We start from the raw sequence: 15,090 nt of genomic DNA on the forward strand, positions 1-15,090 counted from the left end.
GGCTTCTAATTCGGCGAGCCGGCCTTGATTCCCCGCTCCCCCTCATGTGGCCACCTGGGTGATCTCGGGCCAGTCCCAGGCCTGACAGAGCTATTCTGGCAGAGCAGTCCTCTCAGAGCTCTCTCAGCCCCACTGTTGTGGAGAGATTCAAACGAGTGGCCGTGTTGGTCTGAAGTAGCACAATAAAATCAGAGTCCAGTAGCACCTTCAACACCAAGGCCAGAGCTTTCGAGTGCAAGCTTAGTCTGAGGAAGAGTGCTTGCACTCGAAAGTTCACACCTTGAATAAAGCTTTGTTGGTGTTAAAGGTTATGGAGAGAGGAAGGGAAGGCGATTGGAAGCCGCTTTGAGACTCCTTCAAGTAGTGAAAAGCGAGATGTAAAAACCAACTTGAGAAGGATTCTGAATATACCTGCTTCTGTAGTTTGATGCAACCTGATATCTAAAAAGTGGACTCAACCCCCCCCCCAAACCACCCACACTTGGTTGGGGTAAGTCCACTTGAAATAAGTGTTGCTTACTTGCAAATAAATGTAGAACAGAGTGGGTTACATGCCTGTAATCCTTACCTGAGAGGAAGCCCACCTGGTGAGACTTCTAAATAAACATTGGGGTTGCATGTGGACAGGCAAGCATTATTTAGGTGTGCTGACTATTTCTAGTATAAGCCTAAAATACTTTGAATAGAACTGAGTAGACCTTATTCAAATATATCCTGCCTTTCATTGCAGATAGAGGCAGCTTACAAATGATGATTTAAACATACGCAATGAAAACCACAAATTGCCAACCCCCAGGTGGTGGCTGGCCAACTGCTATTACAACAGATCTGGGTTTAGGCTTAGGAGGAGTTGTTTTTCTTCGCAGTTCTTGGTCTATGGGTTTTGTATTACTTGTATTTCTGGTGTTTTATCGGTTTTAATGGGATATTGGGTTTTTTTAGCCGAATTCTGTAACCTGCCTCTAACCTCTGGGGGAGGCAGGTAAAAACATAATCATCATTATCATCATCTCCAGGTGACAGGTATCAGTTCACCTGGAGAAAACAGACACTTTGGAATATAGATTCTATAGCATCCCTCCTTGACTCAAACCCTGCCCTTCTCAGGCTCCACCTCCAAAATCTCCTGATATTTCCGAACAAGAACCAGCAACCCTACTCCTGTCTCCTGCTTGGCATGCAGAAGGCTCCTGGTTCAATCTCTGCTCTCTTTTTATAGAATATTTATAGGCAGCCCTAAAACAAAGACTTGATGTGATCATGAAAGCAATGTCAAAGGAGTGAAGGTCTGTTAATGGGTGGACTTGGTTTTGATAATGAAATGGTAAGGGGCCATTTAGGAGAATCCACAATGGCCATGGGGAGGCATTGTGAGACCAGGTCCTGTTAGGGTAGACTACTCAGAGGAAAAGCTTTATCAAGAACTCCCAGCTTCACTTGAGCCTCAGTGGGATGAGAGATTAGCCCAGCCAGATGTTCTACAGGCAGAGAGCGCTGACCAGCTGGAGAGAAGGAAGCTGCAGACAAACCAGGGTTTAGATTCCAAAGTTGTTGCAGGAGTTCCTCATTTCTCTGCCCACCTCCAGCTGCAGCTCCCTGCCAGCTCCACCTGGCTCACCTGAGCCAATTAAGCAGTGTCAGCTATGTGCTGGAACAGAGTTCCAGTCTAAAAGGCACCACACTATATTAACAAAACAGCGTGTGACTGAAGACTTGAGACATCACAGAGCGAGGACTGCTGACAGCTTATATTGAGACTGGAAGGCCTGGGTTGTGGACCTGCTCCTTCTGCTGATGCTCTTGGACTGCCTGAATGAACCCTTCACTCACTGGACTGACTTAAGATATTCATTGCATTCTGTCTGTCCCTTTGGCATTCTATTTTTGAAATCTCTCTGCCTTCCTGTCACCTCATCTGTTTCTTTCCAGCAGAGAGCTGAAACCAACACAGGTGGCAAAAGAAGCAGCTGTCTTCCCTCCCTTGGATGGAGGGTGGGCTGATGGGGTAACTGACCAGCAGCAGGGCCTTTCAGAGAGGCCATCACCTCTTGCACCAGGCAAGCAGCAGGAAGAGGACAGATAAGTCCCACAATTCACCCTCATTGGTAGAGTGCTCTGTCTCTGTGGGTGGCACACCCCCACAGAGGGCCAATCAGCTAGGGAGCGAGTTGTCTGCATGCAATTTGAACTTTATTGATGATGATGATAGTGATGATGATAGTAATGATTAGTTATTATATGTTTAGTGATAAGCTTTTCTGTGCATGTATACTTCTTCAGATATGCTGAAACAGAACTTACCAGTCCATACATCTAGGTAGAAGGTGAGCAACAAATTAGCATACAACATAATTATAATGATGCCTTGAATAAGATTTCATTGGTCTTAAAGGCACCAGTGGATTCAAATTCTGTTCTGTTGCTTTAGATCAGCATGGCTTCCCATCTGACTCTAATGACATAATGGATAATTCATATATTTCAAGAGACTTTGTATTGTCTAATTCATCCATGTAGCCATGTTGGTCTGAAACAGCAGAACAAGTCCAGTGGCACCTTTAAGACCAGCAAAGTTTTATTCAAGCTTTCATGTGCATGCACCCCTTTGTCAGAAACAGTATATCCTCATCCTCAACTATTACAGATAGATAGGTGATAATAGCTAGGAAGGGCTGGCTAGAATGAAGATGCATAAGAGACTGGCTTATAATAGCTGAGACTGAATTATGGTTGTAATCAAGATCTGTGACTTGCTGTAAATAAGCATACAAATACAAGAGTTAACAGACACGAGAAGATGTTTGAGGCCAGTGTCAAACCAAAGATCAACAAAGTTCAACTACGGGTATCAGCAGGGAGACTACCATATATAGTCACATACAAGCCAACCCGCGTATAAGCCGAGGCACCTAATATTACCACAAAATCTGGCCAAACTTATTGACTTGCATCTGCTGGGCTCTCTGACATCCCTCCCATGTCCTGAACCCCAGAACCCTAGAAGTTCTTGTTTAGAAAGTTATTATTGTACTGTTAACTGTTATAGAAAGGTAAAGGTATCCCCTGTGCAAGCACCGGGTCATTTCTGAACTTTGGGGTGACGCCCTCTAGCGTTTTCATGACTGCCCCATACCTGTGAGCCAAAGGCCACATATATATTATTTAAATCCTGCCAAGAAGAATTGACCCTATTGAAGGACTTCATTAGCAAACAAAAAACAACCACTGATGAAAACTTACTTGAAAATGGTTATAATCTAGAGGCCATTTTGGTTGCTCAAATAAAAAGAAGAGATTAGACATGTTTGTTGCATTCATTGTGAAATTGTTTATTGTAGCCTAGGATAGGTTCTTTTTTCTGTTGTTGTACTCATTTTGAACCATCCTTTTTTTTGTGGTGTACTCTAGCGTTTTCATGGCAGACTCAATACGGGGTGGTTTACCAGTGCCTTCCCCAGTCATTACCGTTTTACTGTTATAGTACTGTTACTCAGTTTTGGTTCCCCACTGTTATGGTGGTTGTTATTATGACTGCAATGTATATCCCTATGTTATATGTAGGCTGCACTGAGCCTTATGTTTGGGGAGTATAGAAATGCAATAAATAAATATTCACATGCACACTCCTTCAAATTGGAACAGCTTTTCTTAAATACATATTTTTGCCTAAATCAGCTGGCAACATTTTGACTGAATAAGCTACCCTCAAGCAAAACACTCGACACCTTGCAGCAAAAGTTAGAACTATTACATCGCAGTCTCCATGCCTCGCTTGACTCCAAACGCACCAGCCTAGCGGACTTGTCCGTTTCCACATTGGAACTGGGGAACGCTTAGGAGCCACGCGATTCCTTGTTCGCTTTTTCCACCGTGCAGCTGCCAAGGAACAGCGCGACGCCCCCCTGCGTCCATCGAGAATCGCGATCAACGCAGCCTTTCTATTTTTACCGGAATTCGTGGTCACATGACCACTCTCCCCCTTCCTATCTCCCTGTCAACCACAGCCGGAGAAGCCGCGGCTGATGCAACGCCCTGAACTTTAGCTGTCTACGATTTGCCCGATTCAACATGATCCACATTTTCGGCTTCTTGGGCTCAGCGCCTTGTGCAGACAGGAATCTATTGACAACTGTCACGCCGGGTTAGGTTTTTATTTGCGGCAGACGAGAGAAGATGGAGTTGACGGCGGCGAATTGGATCAGGCATCAGAATAGAGAACAACACTTGGGAATGGAAGGACCATCCGGCACTGGGGGGGCTTCATAGAAGCGCATGCGCAGTGGGTCCAAAGCGCTGGGGTTGGCTTCTCTTGCTGCCAAGCATGCCGACTGTCAGTGTGAAGCGGGACTTGCTTTTCCAGGCACTGGGAAGGAGCTACAGTAAGTCGGGGAGGGGAGGGGCGGCGTTCCTGTGCCGAGCGTGGTTGGGCATCCCTGGGCCACGGAGCAGAAGAAGCCCCGTTCGCATGTTACTGTTCAATGCACGGGCAGCCTGCATGTAAGAAGGAGCCAGCGTATGTTCACGTTCCAAGTGAAACTGGGGGCCTGAGTGGGGCGGAGGGAGAATTAAGTCACGCTTTCAGGTGTATGTGTACAAAACAAAATGAAATGAACAGCCAGAATTTGGAACCGATTACTTGAAGTTCATTCTGCCACTACCTTGCCATGTCCTCATCCTGCACAGTGCAGTCATTGTTCTTTACAGTGGGTCATAATTTAGGAATAAATCAGTACTGGAAAATAATTTGTCAACTGCATTTCTAAAAACAGATTAAAATGATATACTGGCTCCCTCTGCAAATAAAAATATTGAAAATATCTTACCAAAAAGCTTTCCCGCCCTCCAAATAGGTAGGACAGTTTTGACCTACTGTATTGGTTATTTTTATGTGTGCCCAAACTAATGCCAGAACTTATTTTTAGCGGATGAAGAATTTGATGAACTGTGCTTTGAATTTGGCTTGGAGCTTGATGAAATTGTAAGTATTTTTATGTCCATATCAGACTGTAAAATCAGTGAATATATAGCATGGGTAATCCAACTGTTGTCCAATAAAGCTTTACTCCCGGATATAACGTTTGAGTCCAGTGTAACTTTAAAAACCAACAAAGTTTTATTTTGGGTATAAACTTTCATGTGCCTGTAGCCTTCATTAGATATTATTATAGGATTAGCCTTCAAGCCCGTTGCATCCAGGAATGCAACGGGCGCTAGCGGGGTGCGCCTCCAGAGGGGGCGGCCGGGCATGCTGGGATTGGCCTATGCAGGCGGAAGCACAAGCCGGACACCGCGCTCCGCCCAGAGTGGCTTTTCACAAATATTAGGTCAAAAAATGGTTAAGACAGAGTTCTGTGACCTACTTACTGTTATACTAAAGTCTCAGATTAACTATTATTAATCAATGTCTTTCATCTTCCCCTCCAGCAGATACAACTTTGTTGTCTTTGCTCTTTACAGTGGGACATAATCTAGGAATAAATCAGTACTGAGATCAACTGTGTTGTTCTGTGAATTTAGGCAGATTGTACGTGGGTGGACAGAAGGGTTTGTGTAGTTGCTTGGCTCTTGTGGCTATTTCCTGCATTCTGCAGGGGGTTGGACAAGATGACCCTGGAGGTCCCTTCCAACTCTATGATTCTATTACTGGATGTTTTTTACAACCTTCATGCCATGTTCAGATTTCTAGACACATTCTTTTCTCACCTCCAAGTTAACATCTTGAATACTCTATATTTTTTTGTTTCTCCTGCCAGCCTATTCAAGGCTGATATGCTACTCAAAAGTCCCAAATTAATCCTCTGATGCTGGTACACTGCCTGTTCAATACTGTTAGACTAATTGATTTCCAATGCTATCCCAGTAGAAGGAAAATATTTACAAAATATTATTCAGATCCAAAGAGCTGAGTTTAATTGGCAAACCTGTGGCAGCCCACTGGTCATAAAGTGGGATACAGATGTCACCATGCTTATTAGTTCTATCTAGGCTTGTCACAGGGGTGTCATCAGCACTCCTCTCTGACAGAATACAGCCAGGCAAGTAACAAAAGGAAACACAGCACCCACTCAGGGCGGACTGTGAACTCTTACCTCCCTTCCTAGAATGCAATGTACAGATAATGAAGGATGGGCTGTGGTTCAGTGACAGTGCACCTGTTTGGCAGAAGATTTGAGGTTCAGTCTTCAGAGTAGACAGTACTGACCTTGATGGACTAAGGACCTGATTTAGTGTAAGACAACTTCTTATGGTCATATGTGATGCTTTCCCAACGTGAGTCCTGTTTGTTTGAAGGCACCTGGGACCCATCAGGGACAGGGGGTGGGGAACTAATTTCTGTCTGCTAAATCCCAAACGGACTAGCTATGACACAAGCCAGACATTTGTTGAGCAGCATTAGGTATATTAAAAGGGAGGTGGCATAATGAGGCCTGTGCCCAATAGCATATTAACTCTATTAAGAGTTACAAAGAGACTTTAATTATTATATATCAGTGTTGAGGGGTACAATCTTTATTTTCAGCCTGAGGCATTAATCTCAGTTTATCACTGGCTGATACTAACAAATTGCCTTTTGATGTCCAGAATAATAAGTTTAATCTGTTTTTTCTGCATAAACTCTTTCAGAGATCTGCTTCTTTCTGTGTGAAAACATTTTTAATGCAGTGTATTTCTTCATTCATGTTTTCTTTTTTCAAAGCATACGGTATCTGCTTTATTTTAGACTTCTGAGAAGGAAATAATAAACAAAGAGCAAGGAGATGGAAAGGCAGAGGGCGCTTCTGAAAATATTCTCTATAAAATTGACGTTCCTGCTAACCGATATGATCTCCTTTGTTTGGAAGGTCTAGTCAGAGGTCTTCAAGTCTTTAAAGAGAGGTAATGCAGCATCTGGAGATGTTATTAAGTGGTTGATCATGACCTGGTTACTAAGCAATCAAGTGAAATGTTTTATTTTTCCTAAAAGATCTGAACAGTTTTTATGTGTTGTGACCGTAGTTGTCAAACTTTTGTGTGGTGTCAAATTGACCTAGAGAAGTACAACATAATAAAGCTTTTTAAAAATCTTCTATAACTCCATATTTGATGTATTTGTCTGTCAATACAAGGTCAATGGCTCTATGGTCTTGAATGCCTGTCTCCCCCCCCCCCCATTATAATGATTTGTCAGTTTGCTTTGCAGATTGCAGATGGTGTTGGAGTCATTTCTACAAAAGTGTCTATAGAATGAAAGAGAGACAATATAGGACATTATTTACAAAATGCTGGTTTTTTAATGTTCCTATTGTCTCTGTATTTTTCTGTCATACTATTCTTCAACTGCCAGAAGGAATTAATCCATAAAGGATTATATTCATGACAGCTGGTGATGTGCTGAACATAAGCCAAAAGGTTTAAAAATTTATTTAACTGGCTTTGGCATCTATTCAATACCAACACTCCCCTACTATAAAGCATGCTGTTTGTTTGGATAAGAGTTAAGTGAGCAAAACACATCTATAGGGCCTTCTAAATGTATTGCAAAAAGTTAGGAAATGATTGCACAATCACACACTGTTGACACAAAGTCCACTTAATTCTCCCTTTTCTTCATTTCGATTTACAAGTTCAAGATTGCTGGAAAGTCAGTATTTTATATCTCTTCTCTGATGTGAACATAATATTTCTAGGCATTAATTGAATACACATCTGTTTATTGTTGGTCCCACTTGCAAAACAGTGTTTTACAGATCAAAACACTTTTGAATACACCACAATTGAAAACATGCATGGGATTTTGCTGCATGACACTTAACTCTCATTAGACTTCAGCCTTGTTTAAATAATTCATTGTGTGATTTAAGAGATACTTGGCTCTGTTCCCCTTTGCCTATTTTCTCATGTGAATATGTGTCCATTGCCATCTCTGTGTATTTACCAAACTAGTGGTTGCACTACTGGGTCAGGCAGTGTCCCTCACTTAGTTGAGGAAAGTGGAAGGGCTGGAATCTGTTCCTTCCATTTATGGTTGCTCAGTGGTATCATGGACAACACCACCAAACAGCTGTTTGGCAAATGGATGCATATGATTCATTCAGCAACTATACAGCCTCAGGTGCCGGGATTTGGTTGTTTTGTCCTGCTTAGCAAACTTTTGTGTATGTTGGACCTGGTCCAGAAGAATATCTCCTGCATTTAGGCTGCAGTGTGTCCACAGTGAAGCATATGGCCCTGCAGAGTACTGATGCATTTTAATTATACCTCTAAAAATGTACAGTGGAGAGGAAATTTTACATGCTTAAAAATAAATATTTGGTGGTATTAAAATACGTAATGTTTAGTGTTCTATGCACTGAGTAGTGTCCTACTCAGTGTCCTGTGGATGGAGGGAGTGCCTGACTGGGAGAGGAATGGGTTGGGACAGGATTTTACAACTGAGAGCAGTGTATATTACAGGGGAATCGGGAAGATTTCAGTCTCTTTTATTTATGTAAAAATTAACCTTTAATGGTAAACGGACAACTCGGTTCTTCCTGTTTTAGAATAAGGGCCCCGCGATACAAAAGGATCACGCCACCGACTAGTGAACTCCAAAGGCTTTCCATTATGGAAGAGGTAAATAAGTCTGTAAACTAAACCTGAGCATGACACTGAAATGAACAAAAATATTGGATGCAGATGTTAGAAAGTAGGGCAAGAAACAAGGATGGTGTTCTTATGCTTCAAATCTCATCACTATTTGTCTGACTTCATTGTAATCACCGATGCCTTTTTATTGATGTAAATATTTATCTGTTTAACACAGTTTGTTTTGACTGAGTCAGATTGCAGCTAATGGGTGGAGAACAGACTGTGGGCTGAATGGGGCTATTGAGGTACAAAACTAGATGTTTAATGCTTTGAGTCCTGGTTGTTGTACAGTTTCTTATTCTAGAATTTAGTGGTTTTGAGAGTTTTGGTTATGTTAAGAAAAGAAAAGTTATTAGTAGCAGGATGGAATTTTCTCCCAACGTTTCTGTTGCCTGAAATTGTACCCCTGTCCATTCCAGACTGCCCAAGTCCGTCCTCACGCTGTGGCTGCAGTTCTTCGTAACATAACTTTGACCAAGGATCGCTATGATAGTTTCATTGACCTTCAGGAAAAATTACATCAGAACATATGCAGGTTAGTTAGAAATAATATATGAGGCTAAACAATTATTACATTTGTTTTTTAATGCTGACATATCAAATGATATTTGCAAATGTAGTACTGTTGCTTTTATAGTTCCAGAAAATATTTTAAGCAATATTTTGAAACTATCCTAGAGATTTCTAGATATATCTAATTCTTAACATTCGTATTTTTATTCATTATTATTATTATATACTGTACCATTCAGAGCTCATTTTAACATGCTAAGAACATTAAATGATAATTTTAAGCAATATTTTTTCATAAAAACTGTATGCTTTTTTCCGTTGACTTTTATAAGAGTATCATGGATGGGTGGGAAATCTTCATGGATAATCTATCTTGTATTCTTCCTAGGAAAAGATCCTTAGTAGCAATTGGAACCCATGATTTAGACACTGTCTCCGGCCCGTTTATATATACTGCTAAACCACCATCTGAAATCAAATTCAAACCTTTGAATCAGGACAAGGAGTATACTGGCTTTGAAATCATGGATCTGTACAGAGTAAGTGTCTTTAAAAAACAACAACACCCGAACTTCAGAGGGATCACAAATGTAAGTTAGTAACACTGTTCACAATCCTGCAGCTATTCTGGTCTTTGGATTTGTTTCTCAGTTGGCCCACATAGAAAGCTAGTTTTGAAAGACTGGAGTGCTTTGAAAAAAATAGAAGTTCCAGGGAGCATATAATTGAGTTCTTTGGCACTCTTTTAGTGACTTCATGGACTGTGGTATTTTGCACTGGCACCAAAAGAAATAATGCTTGTGATGAGAATTGTCTAAGCACAAGCAAGCCAAACAGTTGTGGTACCCAAAACACAGACAAGCTAACAGATGTTTAGTATTTTTATTATATTAAAACTTTCATATTTGCAATGGCTAAATTATGATCCACAATGCAGTCCTGTTCTGAATTATTCCATTCCAAACTCATTGAGTAATTTTGGAGTAATGTTGTGTGGGATTGCTTGAATAGATCTACTTGCCAGCTTCTGTTTTCTGTGCTTCCAGCTTTACTTGCATCTCTGCAGTCCTTCAGCTTTTGGGGGTGGAGAGACAATTGTAATTTGTAAACCTAAGCATTGCCCCCAACTTACATCAGTTGTCCTTAATTATACCCTGCTACAATATCTGATCCGAGCTGTTGCAAAATCATATATAACTGTATTAAAAATATTATGCTTTAATAAATGCACAAGCATAAAAAATTAAGTATACAGACAAAAGTAAATATATTTAGGTTAAAGTTCATGTATATAAAACACATTTAAACTCAGCAGTATTTTTCAGTGATTTCTTTAAAAATCATAAATCATAGAATAACAGAGTAGGAAGGCACCTCCTGGATCATCTAGTCCAACCTCCTGTACAATGCAGGACACTGTAGCCTGCCACCTCCTTGAACCTTCACAGAATCAGCCTCTCCGTCAGATGGCTATCCAACCTCTGTTTAAAAATTTCCAAAGATGGAGAACCCACCACCTCCCAAGGAAGCCTGTTCCACTGAGAAACCGCTCTAACTGTCAGGAACTTCTTCTGGATGCTTAGATGGAAATTCTTCTGAATTTCATCCCATTGGTTCTGGTCTGTCCCTCCAGGACAAGAGAGAACAATTCTGCTCCATCCTCCATATGGCAGCCTTTAAATACTTGAAGATGGTTATCGGATTCCCTCGGTCGTCTCCTCTCCAGGCTAAACAGACAAAGCTCCCCAACCTCTCCTCAAATCTATTTCCTCAAATGTATTTCTTTATATAAAATATATAATAAAATATTGAGTAAATACATACAGCTGGACTTGTCCCTTAAATAAGCCCCTTAAATAAACCTGAGAATATATAGAAAAATGAATATTATCTATACTATACTTCGCTTTGCGGGTATGAATCTACTGATTGTCCCAGGTCCCCGGGATGTTCGCCTGGCCTCGACCTGGGCCAGGACCTTCTCGGTCCTGTCCCAACCTGGTGAAATGAGCTCCTGGAAGAGCTGACAGCCCTGCTGGAATTACCAGTTTTCCGCAGGCCCTGCAAGACGTAGCTCTTCCGCCAGGCATATGGTTGAGGCCAGGGCAGAGCCCGGGTTTCATCTTTGGATCCCTAAGATACAAGGCTCAAGATTTAAGATTGAAGATTCCTTCTCTCATGGAATTGACGGTACACCTCTGACTGAACAAGGCGGGGTTGGAAGTTTAGAATGCCATCATGTTGTATTTGCAAAATGGGAACTATGGGGTTTTATTGTGATTTTAATGTTTTATTGTGAACTGCCATGAGACCTTTTGGGGAACAGCGGTATACAAATCCAAATATAAATAAATAAATAAATAAATAAATAAATGTTAAAAGACAATTTGAAAAGTATGTTAAACATTTTTAAAGGTTTTTTACCAACGATGACATGCTGTTTCCATTGAATAATGTCTACGCTAAGCAGGATTATTCTGGGTTAATATTTGGATGGGAGACCCTGGGAAAGTAAATAGTAGGACTCCCTGAGGTACTTATTTTGGGACCGACACTTTCATCTTTGTCATGTAAGCCTTTGAAGGCAGCAGAGGAAGGTGATTTTATCCTGAACAGCAGTGCTACACCCAAAGGTTTTGGGTTCCTTTTGTTGATGAAGAGGGTTTGTGCCGTAGTGTCCCATTGGAAGGGATCCATAGTGACAAGAACACACAGCATCATTCTTCACCCCACGCTCCAGTCATTTAAATGCATATTGTTTCCTAGTCAGATTCTTTAAGTTGTAAAATATACATTGAATCTTCTCTCTGTTGGAAGCATTGCTGTTGCTTCCTTTTAACTTTATAAGGTTGTAGGTCTCATACTTTTATAGTGCTTGGTTTCTGTTTTGCAGTAAGATAGACTTGGTTTGCTCCACTGGACGAGCTTTCAGAAGGTGTTGACAGACTGGATCTTTCTGAACCTTTCCCAAACAACCTTCTAGATGTTCCAAAAACTTCTCTCAGAGTATGTGGAGAGCTGTGTAAGCAAAGTGTGTCATGGAGGGAGGTTCTGGAGCATCAAGTTGGGTGAAATTACCTCTTTCTCCCTCTTCTACTTGTGGCTGACATTGGTAGAGGAGGTAAATTTTGCTTGTGAGGCAGTCAGAATCTTCAGAGAGACATTTTGGGACAAACAGCCAGCTATTTGGGGGAAAGCGAAAAAAGATAATCTCCACCAACTTCTTCCAAGACTTTTTTACCCCGATAAAAATAATGCCAACATGAATTTATGCTTCATTTGTTGTAGACGGATAGCCATCTTAGGCATTATCTGCACATTATTGAAAATGAGCCGCTTTATCCAGTTATCTATGATAGCAACGGTGTTGTCCTTTCCATGCCACCAATAATTAATGGTAAGTTTGTTTTTTGCTTCTTTGGTCTAAATTTGAGTGCCCTGCCTCCAACATTGTAAATATGTACACTCTCTGCTTTAATTCAATATTACATTCAGAGTAGCTTGGCATTATCTGTTAACTGTGTTTAGAACACAGCAATTTTTTTCCCTGTCTCACAGCATCTCAGGACTTGTGTCCATTATACAGGACTTATAAGGTCTGGGGTTAAGTGGCAATTTTGGCTTGTGGGGTGAAGCAATCCTGAAGCTCTCACGTGAAAGCTACCATCTAAAATACAATGACATGGGTGACTGTTAACGTTTTGTTACTACAATGACTCAAAACACTTGAGAATCTGAATGTATAACTTTTTCCTGGTCAAACTGTTTTCAGTTATACCCATCAAGATGCCCTAGAGGAGTGAGACCTTAGTTCATCTAGGCCAGCATTGTCTACTCTGACAAGCAGCAGCTTTCTGAGGTCTCAGGCAGAGGTCTTTTGTGCCACCTGCTAACTAAGCCTTTTTTGAAAAGGAGAAGCCGGGGATTGAACCATGGACCTTTTGCATGCAGAAAATGTGCTCTCCAATTAGGAACACAGCTCCACTTGTTGGAAAAGAGCAGGCACTGTCATCTTCTTTCCCCTCCTAATTGCATTACACTCACATAGCAATTTCTCTGTGTGTCAGTGTGCTTTCTCTTATATGCCCGCATCTTAGGAAGGGCATATTTGATGAGGTCAGAAAGTCTCCCACTCTCTTGGCATTCTATAAACTATGAATTATTCAGGAGAGTTTTTTTTTCTAAAAGTAGTAGGTCGCTTAGAATAGAATGGTTCAGGAAGATGCTTTATTAAAGGGAAGTAAGACTGTACTATACTGTTGTGTATGATAGTCACTATCTTTTGCAAATGTATTCTGTTATATAATTTATGCATTGCTTAATATGCTATTTTGATGCTTGGCCTTTATTTTAGCTTTGTTCCAGATTTTTACTTGGTTTTAATTTCTGCACTCCTATCCCATTGCTTATTGGATGTCTGTTATAGAAGGGGGAGGACACCTTTCCTTGATGAAAAACTCCTTTAGATCATAGGTTCCCTGGAAAGTATCCTGGTACCCAACTGCTACCACTCAGGTACCTCCTGAGAACATCTAGAATTACCTGTCGAGAAGTTATCCTTCTATTGTACTAGTAGACCAATAATGAAGTAACAGAATGGAAACCCTGGAAAATACCTTATAAGAAACTATGTAGCACCTGTACAGTTAGGGAAGAGATTAAGTGAAGTATCTCAGAGAAATAGATTGTACAAAATGAAGCCAAAACATTTTTTTAAAAAAAGTTTTTTAATGAAATTGAGAAGAAGACAAAAGAGAAAAACATGGTTGGAGTCCAAATTAGAAAAGGGAGAAAGACAAATTCAGGAGAAGTGAATAGTGTTATAGCACACAGACTTGCAAATAAAAAAAACAATTGATCTAACTCTGCCAAGTACTTGTTACTTTGGCTGTAACAGGATCTTCAGAGCATGTGCAGAGTTCATTGTAGATGGAGGTCCTTAAGCCCGGCATTCTTGAAGACACCAGATTTTATGCTGTTCCAAATGGAGACACAAAGCATATGCAAAACCGTAGCCTCCCCTGTAAGATTGACTAGCTGATTTAGTTCCCCATCTCTGATGTCAGAAATTACTGTCAGAAGATTGTTGAAATGCTCACATCCTCTGTTAATGGCCCTGAACATATATGCCAAGCACAGGGGTCTCTGAATTGGTTCTCCTGTTGTCTAAAAAGGATTAACTTTGGCAGGATGACCTAATGTGGAATTGTGACTACAGATAATTTTAAATGTCTGATATATATTTTTAGGAGACCATACCAAAATAAATCTCAACACCAGAAATGTGTTCATTGAGTGTACAGCTACAGACTTTACCAAAGTGAGTACTTTTAACAAATAGGCGATGCAAAGTGAAAATGTGTGTAGCTGACCTTATCACTGGAATCTAGTAATCTCTAGAAATATTTATTACATTTGTCTAGGACTGCAGATTCTTCCAGGAATGTTGATATTTGGTCTATGACAGCCCTTTCAACCATTTTCCCCCAGGAACACTATGTGTGAAACGGGTTGGTAATTGTCGGGCTCTCACAGGTCCAGAGATGTTTTTTTCAGCAGTGGGCGAACAACTGCTTCTTTTAGCCCTTCTGGGAATTCTCCCATTTTGAGGGAGAGTTTGATTATCTCCCAGAGGGGGGCCCTTATTCTTATGTCTGCTGTTTTTATTAGCCATGATGGGCAAGGGTCTAGTGGGCATGCGGTTGGTCTCACTGCTGTAAGCATCCTGTCCACTTCAGTCAGCATGAGTCTTCTAAAGTTTCTCAGTGTTCTCTCCAAAGACGGCCAAGGGGCCTATAGTTCACTTTCTGTGTCTAAGGTTGGAAGAAGATCACGTCTAAGTGTCAAGATTTTGTCTGCAAAATGACTCGCAAATGCCTCACAGTTGATATCCAACTGAAGGAGAAATCCTTTCGGATTAGGTATGAGACTGATGGGAGGACAGAGAACCTGGCAGGGGCTAGCTTTTTA

The 15,090-nt window shown here is 41.0% G+C and overlaps 1 protein-coding gene across 1 annotated transcript in view; it reads left to right on the forward strand.

Moving 5' to 3' along the window:
• Positions 1-3,998: 3,998 nt before the first annotated feature.
• FARSB (phenylalanyl-tRNA synthetase subunit beta) overlaps positions 3,999-15,090 on the forward strand; it is a 36,419-nt gene continuing 25,327 nt past the window's right edge. The window contains exons 1-8 of the mRNA XM_077348914.1: positions 3,999-4,379; positions 4,923-4,978; positions 6,722-6,876; positions 8,520-8,592; positions 9,027-9,142; positions 9,509-9,659; positions 12,409-12,517; positions 14,370-14,440. Coding sequence (XP_077205029.1) covers positions 4,322-4,379; positions 4,923-4,978; positions 6,722-6,876; positions 8,520-8,592; positions 9,027-9,142; positions 9,509-9,659; positions 12,409-12,517; positions 14,370-14,440 — 789 coding nt within the window. The 5' untranslated portion in view covers positions 3,999-4,321. The remainder of the gene's footprint in view (positions 4,380-4,922; positions 4,979-6,721; positions 6,877-8,519; positions 8,593-9,026; positions 9,143-9,508; positions 9,660-12,408; positions 12,518-14,369; positions 14,441-15,090) is intronic.

This window comes from Paroedura picta, chromosome 8 (assembly GCF_049243985.1).
Source record: "Paroedura picta isolate Pp20150507F chromosome 8, Ppicta_v3.0, whole genome shotgun sequence".
Taxonomy (NCBI): Eukaryota; Metazoa; Chordata; class Lepidosauria; order Squamata; family Gekkonidae; genus Paroedura; species Paroedura picta.